The sequence below is a fragment of the Coloeus monedula genome, assembly GCF_965178545.1.
Source record: "Coloeus monedula genome assembly, chromosome: 3".
Lineage (NCBI taxonomy): Eukaryota > Metazoa > Chordata > Aves > Passeriformes > Corvidae > Coloeus > Coloeus monedula.
The window spans coordinates 93,077,280-93,103,522 of NC_138783.1; the positions used below are offsets into that span (position 1 = coordinate 93,077,280).

At 40.7% G+C, this 26,243-nt stretch overlaps 1 protein-coding gene across 2 annotated transcripts in view; it reads left to right on the top strand.

Annotated features, from left to right (window-relative positions):
* The window catches only part of RASA3 (RAS p21 protein activator 3), a 131,365-nt gene that overhangs the window by 59,133 nt on the left and 45,989 nt on the right, over window positions 1–26,243 (top strand). For both annotated transcript variants that reach the window (XM_082277551.1, XM_082277552.1), the window contains exons 4-5: window positions 2,155–2,249; window positions 14,383–14,459. In XM_082277551.1, coding sequence (XP_082133677.1) covers window positions 2,155–2,249; window positions 14,383–14,459 — 172 coding nt within the window. The remainder of the gene's footprint in view (window positions 1–2,154; window positions 2,250–14,382; window positions 14,460–26,243) is intronic.

Below are 26,243 nucleotides of genomic sequence, written 5' to 3' on the forward strand. Positions count from 1 at the left end.
GAGACTGATTGTGGGTGACAGTGTTTGGAAAGTGTGTGCAATGCTGCAGTTGAGTGGAGGATTTCTGCAAGAGATTAAAGGGTACAGTGAGGATAGCAAGCAGTGAAAGTAAATAATTTCAATGAGGTCCAAAGCAGTTAGTGGAAGGTCATGCATTTAAATGCATTCCTCTCAAAGTGTTTTAGAGAAACTAGGTTCTCCACAAGCCACTATAGCTGGAGAATAAAAGTAGAAGCTTTGCAAAAATAATCATGCCATAGATTCTCAGCAGAGTAACTTGTCGTCTTCTGTTCAGCACAGTTCAGATTTCTTATTTACCCTTCCTGACGTATTATTTTATTGGTTTGTGTAATTTAATTATTGCTTTTTTTAAGAAGTTTCAAGTGGCTTGCTCTGCATATCCAATAAAGAGTCTGGTAATGTGTCTCCCTTGTTAATCTCCCTTGTTAATTAGTTAAATGTTTGCCAGGAGATGGATCTGATAATCTCTAAAGGACAAGCAGTGAGAGGATGGTGCTGAGGGCACAATGAACAAGACTTGGGAATAATGGGTCAGAAGCTCTGAAAAGGAAGCTAGAGCAGAAATCCTGGCAGATACTATGGAGGGCAGCTGTGGAAGAATAGCAGGGTAGTTTAGGAACTGGGACTGAAAATCTGGAAACTGTCACCAGAAGCAGCCTGAGGTGACAGAAGAATGCAGCTGCAGCATGGTATGGGGTGTAGCCCAGCAAACAGGAGGGCTGGGTGAAGCTATCCAGCTGAAGGAAATGGCTGTAAATTGAGGGAATACTGGTGTGTAATAACTTGCTGCTAGGACTTCCATAAACTTCTAGATTTCAGAAGGGAAGAGTGCTTTGTGTTGGCCCCTTTTGTAGTCTTTGATCATGTGGGGTTTTTTTTTCTTTTTAAATGTGTTCTGTTAATGTTTGCTGGGGTCATGTATTACTGACATCTGGTCAAACTGCATGAATTTAGGTAGTGGTAATCTTTTTCCCACAAAACTATATCCATTGGTGAATGTCATCTAACAATGTTTGGTTAAAGGAAGTCTGTGTTTTTGTAACAAAGCAGTGGTTGCAAAGTGTATGTGAGCAACTCATCTAGCGGCAAAAGTCTACTCAACCACGTTGCCAAACCCCATCTTCCTCGAGCCTTGTGAATGTCTCTGACTGCCCTGGATTCTTTCACTTTGAACACGCTGCTTTGCTCAGTGCCTGGGGAGCCACCCAACCCAAAGCAGCTTTCTGAGGATCACGAGCTCCTCAGGCATGCCATGCTCAGATTTGTGTATATAAAGAAAGACACTTGGAAAAAGTTTCATTGTCCCTCAGAGAGTGCTTTGCATACTGCCTGAGAGATACTGGGCAGGACAGAAGTTTCTGCATTGACCCTTTGCATGCATGTGGGCTGTTAGTTCACAGTGTGGAACTGGGTGCTGTTACCATACCTACCAAAACAGCTGATTTGGTAGTGGTAACAGTGGTATAAAAAGGTGAGAGTTAAAGCTCTTCAGTGTTTTGGGGTGAGTTTCCTCCCCTGCTTTTCTCTACAGTCAGGGATAGCCCTTGGGTGGCTCTGGGTTGCATAATGGGAAGTCTGAAGGATTTGAGGGAGAGAGAGAGGTTGACAGGGCCCCAAAATGCAGATGTGGGAATCTGCTGTGACTTGACATCTCTAGTTGTTTTCCTTCTAGAAAGCTGTATAGTGAAATGCCTCATCCTGAAGTACTGTTGACAATAACATATGCACAGAACCTTTAATTTGGGATTGTTACAGACATCAGCCTCAAAAAAATGCTTGCTTGCAACAGTTTCCAGTCTTTTCTTCCCACAATTTTAATTGCATGTCAGAGAAGTAATGATGACATTTTTGCTATAATCATATTTACAAGCTTGTCCATAGTGTCCAGTGCTTCACCGTGTTAGGTGAGTAGGACTTTAGGAATTTTCAAGTCATTCACAAAATGCAGTGGAAAAAGATGCTCATCATTATGTATTGTGATAATAATCACAATAAAAATCTTTCCTTGCTCTAAAGCCTTTCTTGAATGGGACAGGCCCTAAATCATTGTTTTAAAACCTGGTTTTGATGGAAATATATCTTGGGAGAGCTACAGCATGTCTTAAACTGTGCTTCTGGTTTGTTTTATTTCAGGAAAGGTAGCTATACAGAAAGAAGATCTGCAGAAGTATCATAACAGAGACACCTGGTTTCAACTGCAGCATGTTGATGCTGATTCAGAAGTACAGGTGAGATGGTTAAAAAAATATCTTGTCAAAGGAGTATTTGTAACAAGGCCATGGAATTTTTATGGGTTTCATAGCTCTAGGACAGATGTGTTGCTTCCCTACAAAAAGAACCATTAGTATGGTTTGGGTTTTAGTGATAAGTGTAGGGTGGATTACAAGTGTGTGTGAGTCACTGGGGGTCAGGATTCTGCCCACAGAAATAATTAAAACTATGTGAACTATCAGGGTCACTGATACAAGGAGGGGTGTGTTTGTCTCAGGTATCAAATACCTTCAGGCCCTATAAATAATGGTTGATTCCTCAGGCAGCAGAGCCATCTTGAAAATAGTACCTGCAGGTACTGCTTTAAATAGTTATGTTGGCAGGTTGCCACAGAAACAGCAACAAGTACATCTTAGATGTGAAAAACATTCCTTGCCAGATTTCTAGGCCCTCTTCCAAACGGTGGGAATGCTGATAACTGTATTACTTCAGCTCTAAATTACATTTAGGGTTTGGTACTTCGCAAATTTTTGTACGCAGTGAGACTCCTCTTTTTGTACTCGCCCTCTTTTGAAGCAGATTCTGTTTTCTGTTACGACATTAGGTCTTGTGAAAACAGTCATTATAACAAAGCAAGAAATCAAAATGATGTAGCAGGATACTGTGCCAGTTACTTTTTTTTTTTATTCTCCTGTAAGTGTATATTAGAGATCACTTTTGAACCGCAATATTTGTTTAGGAGGAGACATGAATGTCTGACCTGCACAAGGGGAAAAGCCTCTTAGATAATTCCGTGTGATAGGGTTGGACACAGTGTCTTGGCTTTTCAGTCTGCTTGCAAGTCTGCACATACCAGGCTGGAAAATGACACTTAAAATGCACACACATTCCAACGTACAGTATGGTCATGTGTGGTGAAGCATATGTGAAAATATATGCAAGATTAGGCTGTCTTTTTGTTTGGAGAGCCAAATAACATACTGTTGTGCATGTGATATAAAGAGAGCCTCAGGACAGCCTGTTCAGCCTGTGGCATTCTCTTGTAAAATATTGATCCTCTTTAATGCCACATTTCAGTGTCGCTAGTGATGGAAAGGCTTTTAACAGGCTTTTAACTATGAGATCTATTCTGTTTACCCTGGTCTCCCTCTCTTCTTACCCCAAAGCCTCTTATGACAGGACTTTTAGAACAATAGATTGTTTATTTCCTGTAGGATATGAAAACTTTCCCTTTTTAATTTATCAGTTGAAGAAGGCAATATTTAGATAAGCTTCTGCACTGTTTATTTTGTTACAATATTTATACAGAGTGAGTTTGTGGAAGCTTTTTAGACCAGGGGACTTTCTGGGGCAGCACTGGTAATGTAAGTTGCAGGCAGCTCTAGCTTTTGGAGGGATGAGGAGCACAGTATTTGCTGGAAAGCATGTTCTCTGTTTGTAATTGTACAGTTTATCACTTCCTCTGTTTGCATCCTTTCAAGAGCCCAACTGTTAAAAGCTGTTTCTGGGCTCCATGATAAGCATTTATTACAAGTAGTGTAAATGCGATTACATGATACTTTGATTTTATCCATTTACTTAAATGTTCCTTGGTCTTTACGTTGAGTCTGCAGGAGGTCTTGGTTTTCCATAATAGTGGGAGCAGACTTGTAAATATTTTGTATGAATTCTTATGCAAGTGAAGGTAGCCAAATGAAATATTTTTGTGTTTGAATCTTTGACATTTTCGGTATCTCAGTTGTCCTTCTAAGCACTTTTTCATTTGTAAGAGAAAATAGAATACTTGTGTTAATGGTGAGTACTTATACAATGTTACTCAGTTTTCTTCCAATTTTAAGGAAAATAGTTTAAGAAATTTTTAGTAGTTAAAATTTGCAGTGAATCATGCGAATACTAGTATAAAGGCAGTTTTAACATGCCAACTATTAGTTTTATCATTCTAGCAGTTGTTCCAATGTAATCTAATGGATTAAACATTGAGCCAGATTCCAGGGAACTCCTGCATCTTCTGGTTTTGTCAGCCAGTGGCTGTTGTACTATTTTCCATGTTGTAGATCAGTTCATGGTTATTTAGTCATGCATCACAGCACTTTATTGAGGTAAGCTATTGTCACTCCCACACTTTGAATACAGTGAGAGTAAATGTCAGAAAGAATGTGACTTGCTTGAGGTTATACAGTCAGACTGAGAAATTAAAAAAGAGACCAGGTTTCTAATTATTTCTAATACATTAGGCCATGATATGAAAGGAACTGGGTAAGAATAATAAACCTATGAGGGACTTAATCTTTACCCTGTGCAAACTCTGAAAATACCCAGGTTTTAAGCAGACCAGCCAGCACAGTCAAACTGAAAACCACCTGAGAAACAATGGATTATTCAAATATTGGTGATATTCGATGCTGTGTTTCTTGTGGCCTGCTTCTGGGACACGTTACCTCATTTTTCAGAACAGAAAGATTGATTTGAAATTACAGATAACATCTATGATGTAAGAACTGATATTTTGAGCTATCTGAAGTTTCATGACAAGAATTTAAAAGTTTATTCAACATGGTTTGTACCTCATTTGTATGAGTTCCTGTGTACTTAAAAAAATCAGAATGTAAGTGTTAATGTTGTATAACTTCACATATTGTTTCCAAGGTGTTTAGCTCGAGACTTTGAATCCAGTTTTATGGTTTTACAACATTGCCAATTCTTACTGTCTTGTAAAGGTGCTTTGTATTGTCAGGAGTGAGATTATGGCTTCATAAATTTTATTGCAGATAAGGATGTTACTGACGGCAGGACTCGCATTAATTGTCAGACTACACAGATATGAGTATTACTGTCAGATGCTTTAATGCCACTTCCATTTATTGCTTGGTAGCAAGTAAAGGAGTCTGGCGTGATTGTTCATGTTGAAGAAAGAGTGAGGGCATTGTCTGTCTAGGCTGAGTGCTGCTAAGAGGCCTGTGATCTCACCACCACCTCGTGTTCAGTGTCACATGGAGCTGTACAGGTGGGACTGTGCAGCTGCTCAGCCCATAGATGCAGAGCAGGCATTACCCACATGCCTTTTGTGGGTTTGGTTTACCATTTGGTCTAGCAAACCTACCTAATGAGACAATCAGCATCATCAGGTGCATCTGAGTTTGCCTTCGCCAGAGTCAGTGGGAAACAGCAGCTACCAGAACGCAGTGCTGTGTCATTCAGCAGCGGGCTGTAACTGCCCTTTGAAGTTGACAGGCTTTTACTCTTGTTGGTACGTCAATGCCCCCACATTTTACTGGCTGGTTTTGCTCTCACTAGTTTGAAATAACACATTGCATATTCTGCTCTAGTCCTGTCAGTGGTTACCCTGGATGCTGTTGAGATATAGCTGCGTGATGAAACAGCAGTTGTGCTCTAAGTGATTAAGTTTGAGCTGCTATGTGGAGAACAAATGATGAAACTCCAACTTGTATTTGTGTTTGGCATACATTATATCTGAATATTTCCTTTGTAAATATAGAATAAAATGTTAAATGTGATGGGGAAGTTTTCTTACACAGTGCAGAATGGAAGTTGACAGCAGCTATTAATGCATAAATTATGGCTTAACTTTCCAGACTGAAAAACTTGTTCTGAAAGTATGAAGCTATAACCAGGTGGGTTTGTGCACATTTAGCTGAAGGAGTTTTAAGTTCCCATCTTCTGATGGAGCCTCCCTCCTCCTCAGTACTGTGACCGGAGTTAAATGCCCAGTGTCTGACAGTACAAGAGCCCAAGCCTTTCAGTGAGAAGTAGAACAGGAATTGAGCCATTACTGAAAATGGTTTAACTTTTGCGTTGAAATAGATGATGAACAATCAGGCAGCTTCAGCTGGGAGGGGCTAGCAGCAGAAGAGACAACATTGTAAGCTGCTTGAGGACAGCACGAGCATGATGTTGCACACTTTACACGGCATGTGTTTCTTTTCTACTAGTCATTTGTCTTTCAGGACCTGCTGTATTCTCATTGTCATGCTTTTTGAGGTCTGGAAGCAAAAATTGCCATGCTATTGTGTGTACATCTGTTTTGATCCATGAATGTTTTCCTTTTCTTCACAGAAGGAAGTTTACCCAACAGTAACTGATTCAGATATTTGCCTAGGGCTGTAGATGACAGATGCTCTCAGTGGTCCGTGTGTTCTCGGTGGAATTTAAGCCCAAGTGCACATGCAGTCTTTAAAAGCCCTTTCCGGGTTTTGAGTAGTTTTCCCCTTAATTTTTTTTCACATTAAGTTCATAGTTCAAGTCTGTTTTGTGAAGTTTGAGCTTTGCAGCCCAAATACCCCTTGTGTACATGTAATCATTGAAGTGGTTAAAGATCCAGAGATATTCTGATTAATATCTGTATACTCCAAGCCATGTAGTCTGTATATGCCAAGGTGGGGGAGACTTGCAAGGAGAGTTAGATTATTCTGACATCTTTTCCTGTGCAGGCTCTTGTTTTAAAAGTTCCCCTTTTCAAGTGTGCTTTGAGTTGCTTTCTCTGCCTCACTGACAAATGTGAAATAGTCATGTCCTCTTACAGCTGACTTTTCAGTATTAAATGACAGAATGTTTTTTCCAAAGCCAGTTATGCTCAAGGTCTTATGTAAAAGTCATTGTTGGGGCAAAAAAAGTCTGACAAAAACTTGAAAATTGCTCATTTCCCCTTCCTTCTCATAAGAACTTTGATCTGTTTGAGATATCTATTTGGCTATCAACTTAATAAAAATAAAAGGCATGTAAAGGGCAGATAACCAACACTGAGGAAGCAAATTGTCTCACATTTTAACCTTCTGTACTCAAAGCTTTGTGCAGAAGATTTACTGATGTTAAGTACTTTCTTCAGACACCAAAGGCCTTTCCTCTTCCTTTCACCACATTAGCATTTTGTCTATGCAGGCCTTTGACTATTGTTGATTAAACATGCCTGTTCTTGAGTATGGACTGGTGTCATGTGGTGTACTAGACTTCATTAGTGGAAAACATTTACAGGTATGTTTGGAGAGTGCACCTAAAATCCTCTTGTCCTGCTGGACATAACTACTGGCTCTGAAATGCTGCCTGTATATTAGCTAAAAGGATCTAGCTAATGCATGGTGTGCTCCTCAAAAAAACCTTTCGTTTGTGTCAGCACCTTCCCATTGAATGCAAGATCTGTATCCCAAGTGTCAGGCTTCATGAATGAAATCTTGGCCTTCTCAGGGTGGGAGTTTTGCCATGAGTTCATCAGAGCCAAGGTTTCACCACAAACTTTTTAATTAGCTCTTCTTCATTCAGTCTTGTGTGACAGAGAAGTTTATCCCAGATCTGTGGAGGAAGCTGGAAGTGTTATTTTATTGTTTTTATTCACCTTGCCGAAGTTTCCAAGTTCTCTCCTGTATCTGCCTGCTTCCTGTTCTATATAAATCAATGCTCTTTGTGTAAGTGGAGTAAGTCATGTTGATCTGTGATGGCTCTGTTGCTAATTGCTAATTAAGAATGTGTTTGAAGATACAAGATATAACTGTCTTTAGGAACAACTGTATATGTCAGTTTCACTCCAGTAGTTGAGAGAATTACATTGTCTGTTGAACAGTTAAGAGCATTGCATGCCCACTGTCCAACACTGATATTGACTAACTTTGTGTAGGTACTTAAATACTTCTAGCATAAAAATGAGTCACTGACGCATTTTGTGCAACCTACTGTAAGCATGGGTAAATGCAAATTGTAAAAAGAAGCAGCTGCTTCCAGTTTTGGTATCAGCTTTCTACCACACACAGGAAACATGGGTGTTGCCCTCTGTATTTTGAACAGTGGCACTTAAGTTTCTGTCTTCTAGTTGTTTTGAAGAGAGATCACATGTCTGTTTTGATAGGGTGGGGAGATTCTCAAGGCTAAATGTCTACTGACAAAACTACTTGAGACAACTGAACCATGCATCAGCAATGGTAAATAATGTTTGTGGTAAAGGGAAAGAGCAGCTATTGACCAGATCCTGCTTTGTGGCAAGACTTCCTCCCTATACGAATGTAAGAGCACAGAATTCAGACTTATCAGCACAAAGGGCTAAGACAGTCAATCAGGTTTTGATCTATTGCTCTTCAATAGCTAGTCTATAACATGGCACGTGGTGAGGAGCACCTATTGCTGAACAAGGAGTATACGTGGTTTTAAAGTAACATACATGGGTTTTGTATCTGCAGAACATAATTTGTCTGGGGAAATGAAACCCTTTCACTTACAACATCTACGTATTATATCCCATCAAATTATTTGAGAGGAAAATGTGATTAATTATAAGGATTTTGACCATATGGCAGTATTCTTTCTTTAGAGAAACAGGAAGGTTAACATTATGCCATGTGAAGTTGTTTGCCAGTTACTGAGCAATTCTGACATGCTTGCACATATGGAGAGCAAGCAGATATCAGTTCCGCTTTGCTTAGCATTTATGAATCCATGCAGTGCTGAATAGAGCTGCTGCACTTTCCTCAGCAGTCAGCTGGGTTTTGTTCCAGTTTCTTGTGTGCTGCACTGTGGTCCAGCAGACAGGCTGTGATCTCTAGCATGATCCTTAGACCTTTCCCAGCCGCCTGCTGCCCTCTGCTAAAGGAAGAAGCAGCTGTTAGACGCAGCAAATGTAGACAGCAAACAGACTCCTTCCTCCTCCTGCTCTCAAACCCGCTGTTAGGCCTGACCTTATGTGAGGCTGCTGATAATACTGCAGGGCTGGATTTACCTAAAGCAGTAGGTGTCCCCTTGGTCTTTCCCACTCCCTCAAGGGCAGCATTTTGTGAGCCCTTAGGGTTTGGCTCAGTTTCCTTGTTTGCTTTTAAGTTTTGCTGATGGCAGAAAGTGACTTCTCATGAAGTTGGCTGAAAAGGCTTCAGAGTAGACAGAATCTGCCCAATAACATTTGCTATATCCTGAAATAAAATTTGGAAACACTGAGAAAGCAATGGCACGGGTTATTCCCTAGTTTGGAATGGTCTGTGTGCAGCACTGAGTTCTTCCAATGCTCATTTCTCCAGACAATTTGGAGCAAGGGAAAATAAACCAACACACCACTGTTACCACAGTCCTGAATTTGAGACTCCAAAAAAAATGCGGTGCTGGCATGAGTCAGTCATGAACTGTGCTTCATGTCACCTGCTTAGCCTAGTGCTCTCCTACAACTCACATCTGTTACATCCCTTCCCTCCTCCATCTCCCGGAGCTGGGGTGAGACTGCTTGCAGTCACATTCTACCAGCAGGATGAAGAGTAAGGAGCCAAAACTGGGTCCCAGTCCCTCTTTCCACACTACTCAGCAATGAGCAGAGTTGAGCTGTACTGGGAAAAGTGTCCCCATATGGGATAAATGTTTGGAAAAACATTCATGCAGGTGTACTCCCACCTTGGAAGGGAAAGTTCCCAGCAAAATTGGGTAGGCTAGTGAGAATTAGGAAGGTGGGTGACCACAAACCTCTCGTCCAGCAGATTTAATAGTAAACAATACCTTATTTTGGGTTTTTTGTGACATTAACTTTGTTCTTTTGTAGAAGAGTGAATTACTATGCTGTGTGAGCCCTGGATATTAAGACGATTGACTTGATACTTAATATTCAAGCAAACTGTGTATTTTCTGGTTTTGTTTAAAATCAGCAGTGAAGACTTGTTCTTTTCCTTTGATGTTTTTAAAAATGAAAGATTTCTAAAAATTTGATAGTAACAAAAAGGATGGAGGCCTGCTTGATACTTGATTAAAAATGGTTTAGGAAATTTCAGTCAATTTGGCTCCTGTCTTTTGAACTTAGGCAGACTTGACAGTCTTGTGTGCATCTTCTAGAACCTCAGATAGGCACAGATGTTCCTGGTATTTGTCAGTGCTTTTTCATAAATATTTCTCTGAAAAACCAGATTGCATCTGTTTTGAGCTAGGTCGGATGTTGCATCTGAATCTGCAGTCACTGGTTCACGTGGGGTGTGTCAGATTCCAGGGCAAAAAGTGTGCAGGTAACTGCACTCTGATGTGGCTCCCAGTGGTGTCCTGGTGACCTTGCAAACACTGCCTCTGAGGCCTTGTTCAGGTCTGGCATAAAATTGTTTTATGCCAGGATGGCAGAACTTTGTCATAAGAGCAACTTTAGGATAATCTGTGGTTACGCATTTTCTTTTCCTTCAAAGTACTGTGGTTAAATGAAACCACAAATTTGCAACTGGTGGAAACATGATACAGGTAGGAAGGGTTTGTATGCCCTTATGTGCTTTGTAACTGTTTTCTGGTGTTTCAGTCCACAGCGACTCCCAGCTTCATCCCAAGCAGAAAGGAGGTGGTTGGAGACAGGCTTTTCCTGTATCTATAAAACCAGGACTTTAGGTGTGCTTTTTCTTTTCTTTGCCAACTTGAGATCAGTTTCAGTTTAGTTTTCAGGTAACTGAGTGTGTAGTAAAGGTTAGATTTAACAAGCATAGTATAATTTGTTTTCCTCAGTAAGGCCTTTCACAAGTTTTTTTTTGTTACTGATTTCCTTTTGAATACTTTCTGCTTCCCTACAAGAAATTCAGTCATCTGATGGCTTCTTTAATCAATAACTGAAATACTGGAAGCTGAGTGGCCCCATTATGTGGTGTTAGATGTGGTTAGGAAGGAGGTGCGACCTGTGAACCCACCCTCCATATCAGCTGGAGCTGATGGAAAAGGAAGTGTTCAGCAGCTGAAATGGCACTCCTTCAGCTTGTTCCTTGAAAAGGGGTCCTACCCTTCCGAAGGAGAAGGTTATGCTAATAAGCATAGCTGCTTCTAGGAACACCCTGAAATGTATTTGTTAATGGAAGTGTTTTGAGTAATTGATACGTTCTATTTCAGAATTGTCAAACCTCCAGATTTTTTCTCAGAATTTTTTTGCTCTGCTAAAGGGAAAAAAGCATTATAGCCTTATAATGCAGGACTGAGCCTAGACTCAATCCCTGGCTCCGAAGGAAGGATTCTCTCTGAGCAGGATGAAGCCACTGTTTCAGCTTTTGGTAAAATGGATTTTTTTTGTTGTTCTGTTGCATTGTCTAATCTTTCCTGCTTGTAAACTCTGCAGATCTACTATAATAGAAGACTCTTGTTGTTATTGCAGTAGTTCTTTTAATAATAAAAATATAAATTTATTTTTTACAAGTTGCCAGTCAGAGATCATGGCAATTCTGTTTCTGTGGTAATTTAATCCATTCTAGGTTGACCTTCTTGTTGATTAGATTAACTTTTGATCTTATGATACTGATTTATTGCAGTTTTCTGTCTTCCCTTTGCTAAATGAATTAGCTGGTGTTTTGTAAACCCAACTAATGCCATTGCTCAGGAGTGAATTTATTCAGATGAAATCTTATGTTTTGCGTAATGGTATAATTGATTTAAGAAAAAGGGTTCTGTTTATATAAGAGTTACATTTTCTGTAAATTAAGCCTGCAAGTGTGTTAGTGTAGCCTTATTTGAGTTTCTAACTGGAAGTAAAACATTGGAAGGTGTTTTGGGAATAGTTGTAGGCTGCTGTTCCCAGTGATCCCATGACCTCTGTTTTGCTCTAGGAAGCTTGGAGTCACTTTTTGAATAGCTGGCCATTTTCAAAGCTTTCACAAGAGAAAGATGAAAACTACAAGAAAAAATGGCTTTTAGCCCAGAAGGGGCAACACTATCATTTTATGCTTAATGTAGCTAGGAAAATGTGTGAAATACTGCTGATTTTTATAAAGATCTTTTTTTCAACCTAATTTCTGAAATGAGGAGCTTCCATTTTACTCAATCTGTGTGAGACTGAGCAAATGGCCACTTGAAGTTTGCTCTCAGGCTCATCTAAGTGCATTGCAGCATTCCTTCCTGAGAAGGGTCAGTCTCACTTTTAAGACCAGCAGAAATATTTCTATAAAAGCATTTTCGTACCTTGGTATTTTTCTACAAAGGGATATTTTCTCTGAAGTTGCAAAATCTCTGGTTTTGACTCTTAATTTCTTCAAAACTTGTATTTAAGTTGATTTCTCTGGTAAAGGTAGTTTGCAGGGTATCAACAAAGATTGCAGTAGTGGGTTTTACAGGTTAATAATATGAATTTATTTTCCGGAGACTAATGGTTTGCATCCTGTAATAGAATATGTGGCCAGTGGAAGAGAGAGCATTGAAGAGTAAGGAAAATACAGTAAAACAAAAGCCAGAAAACTGTTCTGCTTAAGCAGAGTTCTTAGCTGGTTATGTGCCCAGCCCTTGTCATGTGCAGCTACAGTGGGCATTGCAGTGGTACTGAGTCCTTAAGAACTGGGTCTAGAAGTGGCTTTATGCATTTGTGCAGAGAAATCCTGTTCTTACGCATGAGGACAGGCTTCAGTTTGGAAGCTTATGACAGATGCTGACTTTGGCACACACTGACAGGGTGAAGGAGTGGCCTGTGACACTGAAACACAAATCAGGAGTGGCAGCTAAATGCAACATGTCTGGTTTGTGCATTGGGGGCGGTGGTGGTTTAATTATTTTGTTTAAAATTCTGCAGAAGACACATGGCAGAAGCCTTGTTTTAAATTCACACAGACATTTGGGTTCTTCCCTGTTCAAAATGCCAGCAAGCTGCTGCGGTGCCTCTGCAACTTTATACAGATTGGAGAGGTTGTCTTCCTTGTTTTCTGGATGAACACCAGTATCATATGCCACGTTTACTTGAAGGGTCTGTGTTCCAGCCCTCAGATAGGAAAAAGTGTTACTGAGTCAGAGTACTGAAGGTGTAAGTAGAGGATAAAGGTTTGTGGAGTGAGAGCGTGAAGTGTGTGTTCAAGGTAGTGCAGAAAGAATGGTGCTGAATAAGGGATATACACTAGGAAGGGGATAGAATGACTGTAGCAGGAAGAAACAATGTCTCATAGGCTTTTTCAGGACAAGTATTCAGGCACTGAGTCCAGTGTGTGCTTCTTAACATGAGAGGAGCAGGGAATGACCTTGGACTGAACTTCTGCATGTCCATGCTCCTTAATTGTTGCTGCACTCCTTGCAGTGCTTTGGACTGTCTTCACCAGCTTTTGTCCAGACAGATCTGCTGTAGGGAAAGGGAATCTTAGCAGCATAGGTGCAACTTGAGGCCAGAGTTTCATCTTGACTCTCCCCTGTTGCCCAGGATGGACATTCTCATAGAGCAGGAGGTTGCTGTAACTAGTCACAAGAGATAGGGAAGTTGCTGGCAAGAGTTTTGGTCCTGTGCAAAAAGATCAAAGGTTGAATCTGGAAGATCTTATAAAAGGGGTGGCAAGAGAATTTTGTGTGATTTGAGGTAAAGATAATATCCACATTAGAGCTGTGATTAATTAGCAGGGTGGATTTTCGCATCCTTTATTACAAAGGGTGGAGGGGAGATAGTTATGAAAATGAAAGGCTCGATTTTGGCTATGATATTTTGCAGAAGATGACTTGGCACTGCTGACATGTCAGATTTGGTCAATAACAAAATGTATTTTGCATTTACTGTATACACACTGTAAAAGTGATGCTGAGTTTTTGTCAGTGGGATACTCACATTTTGAAATATAATGGAATTAATAAGAGGAATGCAATTGGTATTAATGTTTGCCTTTATTTTCTTAGCATATTGAAGGATAATATTTTGGCTCAAGTCATAATAAAGTTAATGTGATGGTAAGGAGTTGAAGACTCTGTAACTGTGAATACTAGCAACATGATTGAATACTTTTTGTGTTTTTTCAAATAGTTGTTTGATATAGTTTTATTGATACATGTCTTACAATTTATATTGCTTAATAGATTTTATTTTTATGATGTGTAAAACATGTAGGTGTTAATTTATAACACACTTCCGTGATACCATTTTTAATGGTAGTGTTGCAGATATTTGCTTAATATTTAAAATGCTAATTACAGATAAAGCTCCAACCCAACATTTCTGTGTCAAACTGTGGACACTCCATATCCTTCAATTAGTACAACATATAGAGATAATATAATGGTGGGAATTATGCACCCAAATTTAGTTAAATGACTACTAGTCTGGATTCTCTGGAAGTTGAAGGACGTTAGCTATACAGTTCTTATTTAATCTTTAGACTTCTCCTGGAATTACTTGCACAAACTGGCGTGCTTTGGTTGAAGTTGGAATGGTGACTGCCTATACGTAAAACTAACTTTTCATATGGTGTTTATGGTGTGTTTCAGGGGAAGGTCCACCTCGAGCTGAGACTGAGTGAAGTCATAACAGACACTGGTGTCGTCTGCCATAAGCTCGCAACACGGTAGGTCTTGAAATGTAGCAAACAGTGTGTGGTGCTTCATTTAAAAAGAGTTGGAGGAATCAAAACATTTATTTGGACACTGAATGTTCTTAATCAGAAATATCCATATGAATTTATAGGGTGTGAGATTGTTCTCATTTTCCCTTCTTGTTCTCTTCACAGAATCGATGTAATTTTCTTCCTAATAGTCTTAAATGTTAATAAATCCCTTATCCAATTTAGTCATGGCATAAATACTATAAAGACATCAAAGGGTAATATTAATGTCCTTCTAATTTGCATTAAGGACCTTACCAGCTAAGTAAATTTGTAGCACAACTTACGTGGTGAGAGAGTGTTACAGAGCTGGCTTAAAACAAAAGTTTGCCATCGGTTACTAAGGCAGCCTCAGAATCAGCCAATCCAGTCTCATTCAAGTTGAAACAGAGATGACACAGGACTCAAATGGCAGTAAAGATTTCTCTGTCCTCTGAGGAGTCACTGCTCTCTGGCCACACCAAAGCCTTTCAGGTTACCTCAGAAGTAGTGGCAGAGCTGTTTGGCTTCTGTGAGGAATTTGCTTTGTGTTCTCAGTCAGAAGAGTGCTCTGCTAGGAAAGTTCTGACCAGCCCAAGTTTCAGACCAGTATTTAATATCATTTTGTTGCTGCCTTTGCTAAGACTTTGTCCTGGCAATTTTTACATCTAGGACCTGTTAACAAATGCAGGTAACCCATATGGTGACCTCCATTGCAGTAGGCCCATTCTTGATATGGGGATGTGCTGGTGTAAGTGATCCTGCCTGCCTGTGCATGTACTCTCTGGCCATACAGGTCCTACCAGAGCACTGCAGTAGGTACATTCAAACTCTTTCTCTCTGCTGTGATGAGGCAGAGCGAATACCAGGGATATCGTGGTGCAAGTTGCTGTGTAGGCTCTGAGCTCCTGTGAACTTGTTAATCAGGGCACAATGCTGCTGGAACACAGCTGTATCTTTTTGAGAACAAAAACTGCCATGTCAGTATAGCTGTGCACCACCTCTAGCTGCCACCTGAGGACTCTCATTATGTCATTTTTCAGTGCACAATTTGAATATGACCAAGTGATGATGGTCGCACACGTTCTGAGAAACCAGAGCTCAAACCTGTATCTTCCAAGTCCTAGGCTGGCATCTTGTGTTTAAGTGTTGTTTGTATTGCTATTGGTCCTAAGGCTTTGCGGGAGAGGGGGAAATAGAAGGTGGGAAAAGGCAATTTCTTCCCTCTCTGCTGTCAGAGGGGGTGTATGTGTGTGGGACATACAGGACAGTGGGTTTATCACTGAGCTTGGACTGTCCTCAAAGCAAGCCTGGAGGATACTGTGCTTAGAGAGGAAAAGGAGCACAGTTGTCCTGATTACCATGTTGATGTGGTTTTTTGCTTTGGTCTTTCTGAAAGTGTCTAATGCACTCCTTAGATGTGATGCAGCCACAGAGCCCTCTGTCCGTATCCTTTGAACCCTAATTGTGGATTGACACCCTTAGATGTCCGTGACTCTGCAAACACCGATTAACTGATACATCCTTCCGCTCTTGTCTGTTTTGATTAGTTAGGTGGTATACTGAAGGACCTTCAGAAGTGTTTGCCTCTGTTTGTTTTATTCTGAGAGTGTGTCATACCACAGCCAGCTGTCTTTTAAAGGTTTTGTCTTCAGTTAAGTGGGACCTGGTAACATTACAGTACCAATGGATTTTTCAGTGAACTTTCTGAAATGCCAGAAATAGGTGTCTGAAAAGGTCCTTCTTAATACAAAATACATGCAGCTTCTTGCTTCATGAATAGCAGTAAGGCAATGACTACTTTAACAGTGTGATTTTCTAGCTTTCTATTCATTTTGGCCAGACAGCTTTTAAATACTTACTCAAATTTTTGCTTATGTATTCTTGATTTGAAGACTATTCCATCAACTTTCTACAATGCAGAGAAAAAGACTTCGATTGGTTACAAAGCATTCTGTAACCATGATTTGCTAGGTATTGTTCACTGTATTAGCTTCAATGTGTAGAAAAATCATGAGGTTTTAACCACTGAATCATAATGAGCCCAGGTCTCTTAGAAATAAAATTTGAGAATCGGAGCTCAAGCAAGCTTTTGTCTGCTGAAACTACCTTTTCCCATTGCCACTTTCTCTTCAGTATCTGACCTGGACACTCTGGCTCTTTCTAGTTCCCACATTTATTTGTTATTTGAGAGGTAAGGGAGAGTAGAGCTTAGCAGTTCGAGTAAGAGAACTGGGAAGGAAGAATGTTTCTAGAGTATGTAGCTCAGTTAGTGCAGGTTTTCATGGCAATGTGTCTTAGGTGTGAGAAAGAAGGGAATGATGAAGGGGAATGATTACATCGGGGGGAAAAAAAAAGCACTTCAGAATGTAGTCCAGCATTTTCTCTATGCCACACTACTTGCTTCAGGAAGGTCTACAGCAAACTGCAGCTCTTAACATTTTTCCACATGATCTGAAGTGTCTTTCAGGTTTGTTCATAGATACCTTGGTCCTAGTGCTTAAGCATATAAGAAAAGTGTGGTAATTAAACAACACTCAGCTAAAAGTCTATGTAGCTGGAATTTGCCAGTGAGGAGAACAGCAAAGACAGGAGAGGCAGAACCTTTGTTAGAGGTAGGTCATGAGTGAAAAGCAGAGCCTAGGTGTTTTGGGGAAGTGCAGCTTCCAATTGAGTGTTGTGAAAATAACTGATTTTCTTGTGAATATCTCGTGGATGTTACAGTGAGCAAGTAAGACAAGGCTGTAAAAATATGCGCAAGAATCTGGAATCACTTCATCTTAAAAACTAACTTGTTCTGATGAATCTAATGCTTGTCCTGTGAAATTCCTTGACTTTGTTTAAAAAATATATATTTAGGGTTTTTTTTAATGAAGCATTTAGCTACAAAGATAAACAATACCCTGCAAATGACCTCATAGATATAACTGGTTGAACAGTTCAGGTTTGCAAGGAGAACAAAACCTGCATCCAGTGGGGCAGCTGTTTAAAAATACCTTAGAGAGACTTGCTTTTTTAAGCCCCAGAATAGTGCTTGTTTTCAAAGACCACGTATGTAGGCTAAATGAAGACTTGGCCTAATTAGGAAACTTTTTTACCTCTCCAGAAAATACGATCTTACCCATAGGTCTTTATCAGTGTGCCCTCTGAGCTTGTTCACACTGCTGCCACCTCTGCATTCCAAAAAGCCTGGAAAGCAGCTGGGGCTGAGCCAGCCTGCAGTCCCATGGAGCATGCTGTGAACAGTCAGCTGGATGAATGAATGGAAAAATTCATCTGAATGGAAGGGCAAATTAAAATATTTAAGTGCTGAGCTCTTGAACATTAAGTGGTAGATTATTAAAAAATGCAAAAGGCAAGTGTGCTTCCCCTGCAGAGGAAGCAAAAAATTCAGTTCAAAAACTGTTACCTAATAGCTGCTCCTTAGGAAGCATTCAATACTTTCATTTGGTCTTAAACCACGAAGCTGTTGTGCTTCATCAGAGGCCCTAGTCTCAGCCAGCTGCTACAGCACAATCTCCTGGACTGAATCCCCGCAAAAGAGATTAAAAGGAGAAGCATTAGTGGATTTAAAAGTTACATTGATAGTACAGATGTAGGCACCACACTCACACTGCTTGTGTCCCCTGGCAACTTCTTCTGTCATACTCTGTAAGAGCCACAACTCTCATTTTGGATGCTCCTTCTGGGAGCACTTGCTACTTGTGGGCTCCCTCTGTGGGACCTGGTGGAAAACCTGATGGTCCTTGTGACTGGCTGCCATAAGTCTGTCATATCCCAGTTACAGGGCTTGGGATGCAGACCCTTGATGTGTATGTTCACACTGTACAGAGAGAGCAGACCTACAGCCTGCTGACCACAGACCCTTGCTGGAGTGTGTCAGATAAAGAACAACATGCATGGACTTTGTGGTCTGGTACCTTTCGGTATCTGCATTTGTACTAAATACTGTTGTGCCATGTAGTGAGTCCCCTTGAGTGTTGAGAAAAAGAAAGTCTTACTAAGTAGGTGTGGCTTCTCCCCTTTTTGTCTTTCACTCACAAAAGGTCTTGCACTGTGTTCCTCCACACTTTTTGCAGCCACAGCCTTCCTGGCCCTCTGCACAGTCAGCTGCTGCTTGTTGTGACTATCAACATCTGGCCTCACCTTCCACTGGTTGTGAAGGCCATCTCCTGTTTGTCACCTGCCAGAAATGTATCTGTAATTTTATGAACATTTTTAAGATAGGCCATGGAAAGAAGTGGTCAAGACCTTCCCATGCTTCTGGCTGCTTGTGTCCATACACACCCCTTTGTGCTGACACACAGCTCCTGGCAGCTGCTTGTGCAATGTTGTATTTTATTTTTTTTCCCCTCATGCTTTTTCAGCTGAAACAGGTTTTAATCCTGTGTATCCTAGAGACTGCACTTTCCTTTTTCTGTAGTGCAGAGGAAGGAAAATGACCAGGGAAAGATTCTCTTTCTGCAGCCATGCTGGATGGAAGTGTTTGAACTAAGTCATGAACAGTGTGTGTGTAGCCATATTACATGAATACGTCTGAAAATCAATGGTATGTACTTCTCCCTAAATTTTTTTTATGAGCCACCACTTCCCACATACAGAAACTTTTCCTGCTTTACAACTGAAGTACTCGGAAAGGATCCCTAGACTTTTTGTGAACCTTTCCCCACCATTGCTGGAGCTGGTTTTGGACAACATATTTGTGTTTAGCACAGAAAGGTGGTTCCCCAGAGGCTTTAAGGCCTCTGGGCTGTCCAGACAACTTTGTCTCATCTGTCAGATTCACACAGGCAAGGGACAGCAGATACATGCATTTGTATTTATTTAATAAAGAGGAGGGCTTCTGTAGATAGCTTTGTAGCATTCTGTAGCCTTTGCTGTGGTTAAGTGACTAGAGGCAACATTTAGAAGCAGTGTTCTGTATTTAGCAAGATGACATCTTGCAGCATGCCTGAAGGAACAGGCCACTGAAGTCCTGTTGAAAGTCAGAATGAGCTGGGAGCCTGGCTCCCTGATCATCCTTTGAGAATTCCAGCATGTGTATGTAATTAGTCACATTTAAATGTCTGTATTTATTCAGTGTACCCAGCTGCTCCTTCAAGTGTTGTCTTATGTCTTGTCTCTTAGTTTTAAAAAAGCTTGGAAACATCTGCTTTGAAGAGCTCACCCCTTCTCCCCCCTGCTTCTTTTATTCTCCCACCCAGTAAATCTATATAGTTAAATTAAACATATGTGCTTCAGAGGCCACTGCTTTCTTTCATATGTAGTGACATGGTTTTCCAGTAAACAATTCATAAGTCTACAAATACATTATCAATGCTGAAATTTTATTTGGTAAATGAAGCTTTTGTAGCTCTGGTATGGAAGACATGGCTGCTCTGCATTAATTTATGAATTAAATGCTGTGCAACCCTCTCGAGGGCTCTACAAGGTGTATTCCATTCATGTGAAACAAAGTTGAATGGGCAGTTTACAAGAGCAAGCAGGAAAGGAGACAATAAATAGGTATGACATCCCTACGATAAGTGCTTCAGGGAATATTAAAAGAACAGTGACTGATCTGTGGGCTTTAAAAACCTTCGGAAGAGGGAGGTAAGGAAGAAGGTTTTATTTGTCAGGTGTGGTTAAAGCAGAAGGTCTCTGCCTAGGGGTGGGAGTCCTGGGAATTGGTGATGGTTCCCCAGCCTTCCCGGCCGTGTGAATAAAGCACAGAGCGTGCGGTGAGCAGCATCTGACCTTCCTCTCTGATTGCTTGCATTATAGATCTGAATTTCCTTGTCCATGAGCATTGCTGCTCACTGGTTGACAACCACTGCCCTAAATCAGATTGACTTTATGCAACTGTTTAAAAGTCTCTTATGCAATACGATGTTTCTAAGGTTACAGTAAATGATGCTTCATTTTGAAAATTTCAGAGGCTCAGCCCTTCTCTTTTGTTGGTCACAACTCATGAAGGGCATGTAAAGTCTGGTTGGAAAGGTTGAGATAATGGCCATTCCTGCTTTTAGATCAGGAGTCTGGATCCTAATCTAAAGCATAAGAGGAAAACACAATCCCGTCTTGTCTGGTGCAGGTTTGCTGTTTTCTCCTGTGATTGCATTTGGAGACACCTTGAAAAACTACAGGAATGTAGCTAGTCCTTCAATCATGGAACATGCTTAAATGCGTTTGTGTAAAATTAAAACATACAAGCATCATCTTTGAGTCATCTGAGAATTCCCCTTTGCTAACTAGCTTGTTTCCTGCTTTTCTCGCTTACATTGGAGCTAGTTTACTTTCTAGTACATAGCTATCTTAATCAAATACCAGGAATTGGTTAAGAATTTGTCTAAAGGGTTGGATTAAAGAGAAAGCTTGGAACTACATGGCTGTATTTACCTACTGATGCTGAAGACCAAATTTTGTGGTCTTTCTGATGCTGTTAAGAGCAGAAAGCAGGAGTGCAGGCAGAGTGACCAGCAAAGTTTTAGATAATACTTTTCTCTGCTGTTTGGTTGGGAGGGGTTGGTTTGTTTGTTTGTTTTTCTGAATTCAGTTTTAATGCAGTAAACACTTGGACTTACTAGCTTGATGACATTTCTTTAATCTCTCATAGTAATCTGGTTTTCTGTAACAGGTGGTGGTGACATCTAGTTACTTGTCAGTGGTGCAGAGCAGGGTTTGCTCCTCTCTTTTGAGTGTGGTGTGTCATATTCAGTATTTCCTTTTCCAAAATGGAGTTGGTGTTCCGTGAAAGCGTCAGCAGGAACCAGGAGGTGTTTCTTCATGGAGGCAATGTTTTGTTGCTTTGTGAGGCAGTAGTGCTCAGTGTCAGGCTCTTGATGGTATGTTATTGTGGTGCAAGGCTGCAGCTCCTATTGAGTGTGGAGATAGCCTGAGGCCAGAGCTGGCAGTGGCTGCTTTTCCTGTGATGTTACAGCTCTCAGCGCTCTTTGCCTACGTCCAGAATGGGTCCATGAGCCACCCAGCCCTCTTGGGTTTGCTGCTTCCAGTTTAGAGAATATACATTTGTGTTGCTTTAGAGAAGTTTCTACTCTGCTGCAGAGACATACAGCCAGCTTTGAACTCACTTCAGGGTCAAATGAAGCTTATTTTCCTGCGTAAAATATGACCTGCATCAATTAGGGGGAAAAAAGGTATTGCTAACTACAAGAAGGTCAGTTTAATGTATGCATCAATCAGGTGAACTCACAGTATTTTGAAAAATTTCTACTTCTGTTTGCTCCTGGGAGGGAAAGCTAATGAAGGCATAAAGTGGTTTCTCGGCTTCATTTTGGATAAACTCCTGCATCCATTAAATGTGTTACAATCTCCTTTCTCTAGAGAGCAAGCCCTGTATCAAGCTGTGGCTTTTCCTGCAGGATTGCATCTTGATCATGCTTTTAATCTTGTATGGGTTTCATAACAAACTGATGGGGGAAATGTGCTCAGAGGTTGAATCACATACTGTCTGGTACTTTTATCATGGAGTGCTGCAGTGCTGTGGGTTTTGGGATTACAGAGGGGAAGAGAGAACAGGTATGTATCTTTATAAAGCTTTAATATGGTGCATCAATTTTTTCTTCTTTTCTCCCAGCTCTCATAACATTGAGTTTACACTGCCTCTGCTGTGCTTCTCCATCCCCACCATAGCCTCTGTTGACTATTTTGTAGCCTAAATCAAGTTTCAAGTGTTCGCTACCCATTAAACCTCTGATATTTGGAAATACTATCTTCTGCTACTGCTGTGTTTCCCACTAAATGAAGTTTGTTTCATGTTTCTTTGTTTTTGTATTCAGTGTTTCTTCAGTGCTTCGCCTCTGTTAATGAAATTCTTTGTTTATGCAAATCACATATGAGTGTCATTTTATCTGTAATCCCAATCAACAGCAACTTCAATTACACCCTCCTCCAGCAGAACATGTTTTAGAGTGCTCACCATTTTGAGACTGAATAGTCATCACATGACTCTGTGGAATAGATATAGAACTCAGTTTGTAATTAAAGACTCAAATGTAAGTATTAAGTCATTCTGTTTCAGTAGTAAACGCTGCTGTGTAAATAACGTGACAGTACTTCCTGTTTTACACAGAATAGACATAGACTGGGATTATAAATGGAGGCAAATTATTCAATCATAAATCCTTATGGTAAATTATTTCATTTCTAAATGTGCTTGAGATCACAGTGTTAGGGTGTTTTGGGGGCGTTAGAGAGCATTCCTGTAGTATCCATGTTTGTAAAAGGTGCATGGATTTTGAGAACTGTGAGTTGTTAGCACCTTCGATAGGCTGTCAGTGCCCCAAATGTCTGCAGTTTTTACTTCACTGATGTCCTTTAATGATGATCAGCTGGAGCAGTTCAATTACATTTGAGGTAGGGCCCTAGGAAAAACTGGATGAGCTACCTGTCTTGAAACACGACCTGTGTCAAAAGGTTCTTTGGAGTTTCTTTGGAGTACATGGTGTTTAGCATAATACAAGGGTGAACTTGTACCCTGTTTCATTCTGAATGACTTCTGGGATTTCTACAGCTTCTGTGGCAGGCACCATCCAAAACCAAAGCTAGAGAAGTTTCTAAAGGAGCAATGTGATGGGGCACAAATTACAAATGTCACTTGTCTCTGCAAATTTTTTATCTGTTGCTCCAAGAACAACACTTGCCAGTATGATACTTAGATAGCAGAATGGAACTCGGGACAGACCTCAAGGAAGGATAGACATCAAGATAGAAATAGGGGAAGCTGGAGGGTAAAGAGGAAGTTGCAGGGCCCCAAGTGTTGAGGTTGGATGATTTTGGATGATTTTTTTTTTTTTTTGGTCGGGTGTTTTTGTGGTTTTTTGGTTGTTTTTTTTTTTCAGATAAAAGGAGGGTACAGACATGGTACATAATGCCTGGGAAGCACTTGTCATTAACTTCATTGTTCACAGAAGGACTTGTTGAGAGGAAGTTATTGCAAGAAGTCTTAAAGTGGATGTGGCAATAATGAGAAAGTATCTTTTGCTCTACTCCATCTGGAGGAGCTAGTAATCATGTTCATGCTTCTGGATACATTATTGTACTGAGAATGTAACTAATTCTGTGCTATGACTGAGTACTTTCAGAGTCCACTGTGCTAAAATCACCTGGTATCTACTGTATGTCCCCCTACTTGTCTGTTTTGGTGTAAACCTTTGATTTTTGACGCCATTTTCTGGAAATTCCAGTAAGACTTGAAAAGAGTGGAAAAATTCATCTATGTTGCCAATTATATATTTATAATATAAAAAGCACTTGTGAGTCAGGTTAAAAATCTTTCAATACACATTTTTAATTTAATAGCACTTTGAGACCTGTCATTTTCACTGTCCCACTCCTTTCTGCCCTACAAGGTAGGTCGCTAGTTTCTCTAATCATTTTGTTCTCATAAATACTAAGAGAAAAGGGAAATATTCTGAAACTGCAGTAAGCACAGAAATTGTCAAGGAGGCTGTGCTTTTGGAGGCAGTAGTGTCTGCAATTAATTTTAACTTACTTTACGGTTGACTTGCTTCCAAGCTGATGGTTTTGTAATAATTTCATACAAGCTTCAGAGGCAACAATTCAGCTAGACAGTATACAGCTGCAGATGTACTCACTGTGTGTGGTTTTACCGTTTTAGTTGTTTGACAGTCACTGCTGTATTGTCCAGTTTTATGCCCCACCAGCCCAAACATCATGTTTGTAAAAGGTGGCACAGTGTGACAGCAGACTCACTATTAATGTGCTGTTCAGTCAAAAGCTGCTGAGAACTGCTGTGTGCAGCTCTTTCCTCTCTAGGGACATCCAGGGGTGGTTTCTTCTCTGCATAGCCATTGAGTTTAATAAAATTAGTAGAACTGGAGTATCCTTTGAAATCTCTACCACTTATTCAAATTTTGTGGAAAATGCCAACTGATTAAACAAAATCATCAGCAGGAGATTGACTGACAAATACAGACAGAAAGCATTTTCTCTTAAGCCTCTATCTTTAGGAGACCAGGCTAAAAAGGATGCTGTTAAACTCAGAAGTGTTCATGGGAGAGCTACAGGAAGAATCGAAGAGCTGGTAAATATGTCTTACAGTGAGTGACTGATTTTTGCAAGAAAAGCTTTGATGACACCAAGCTGGGGAGAGTGTTGATGTGCTGGAGGGTAGAAGGGCTCTGCAGAGGGACTTAGGCTGGATTGATGGGCCGAATCCAACGATATAGGCCACACCTTGAGTACTGTGTTCAGTTCTGTGCTCCTCAGTTTAGGAAGGACCTTGAGGTGCTGGAGTGTGTCCAGAGAAGGGCAACAGAGCTGGTGAAGGGGCTGGAATGCATGTCCTATGACGAGGAGCTGAGGGAGCTGGGGTTGTTCACACTGGAGAAGAGGAGGCTCAGAGACCTTACTGCTGCCTACAATGACCTGAAAGGAGCGTGAAGCCAGGTGGGGGTTGGCCTTTTCTCCCAGGCAGCCAGTGACAGGACAAGAGGACATAGACTTAAGCTGTGCCAGGGGAGGATTATGCTGGACATTAGGAAGAAATTCTTCACAGAAGGGGTGATTGGGCGTTGGAACAGGCTGCCCAGGGAGATGGCAGAGTCACCGTCCCTGGAGGTGTTTAAGAAAAGACTGGATGTGGCACTGAGTGCCATGGTCTGGTTGACATGGTGGTGTTAGGTGGTAAGTTGGACTGGATGATCTCGGAGGTCTTTTCCAACCTAGCTGATTTGTGAAATCTCAGTATGCACAATATTTAGAAGAGAGTCCTTCTGAATTGATGGTTACTTATTCCTACCATAAGTGATAACCAGTGTTTGGAAGCTCAAGGCTAGTGGGAAACCAGTAGTAAAACCATTGGGGATGGGGGGTTTGTTTGTTTGTTTTTGTCATGATTATTAATCAGCAAACAGTTCCATGTAGAACATTGTAAGGATATTTTAATAGTTGTGATTCCTTTGAGTTAAGCCTTGATTGCGTTTAAGAAACATGCTCTCAAACTGAAGTAGGCATCATAAACTTGTTGCACAACTTTACTAGGTGAGAGCTTTCACCACTGTCTCGAAAGAGGCCAGACTACATGATCCCAAAGATCCCTTTTGGTCTCAAACTGTGAAGATAGCCATAACACGAGTATGAACTGTTTGTGCAATAACTGGAAATAAAAAGCTGATGTGGGCTACTAATTACAGCTGGTTATACCAGCATGCCTATCTGACTATGCCCTAATTTGCATCCTGTTTTTCCATAAGATGATCTGAAGTGACAAGCCACTAAAAACTTTAATAAAGAACACTTTACATTGCTTTTCATCTCTAGAGAATTAGTGCTGTATAGGCAATGGTATAACCACCACTTGGTGAAGCAGATTTCTTCTTTGAATGAGATATCATAGCTAAACCTATGACATGACTGACCTTTCAGAGTAGACAGTAAAATGGGATAGTGTGCCAGTGGAAATGGTTTGCAATTTGTGTAATGCTTTGTTCCTGGTAGGGACTACCGGGTTTACCATTCGGCTGTGCTTTCATTGCGCCGGTAGTCGTAACTGGTGCTTTTTCCTATCAAACAGGTTAAAGGGATTTTGTCTTCTGTTAGAAGTCTGTGGCTTCCTCTCCAGGCACCTTCTGGGTTTTGCTCTGATATGACTCAGTAGCAGGCAGTCCTACTATGGAGTCATAGGTATTTTCCTAACGTCTTAAAAACTGTGGACAGCCTTAAGAGCCTGGTGCTTTACAGTTGTAGCATTTATTAAGGAGGTTTCACTGCTAATGGAAGATTCTGTCTGCGGGACTTTCTTTGGTG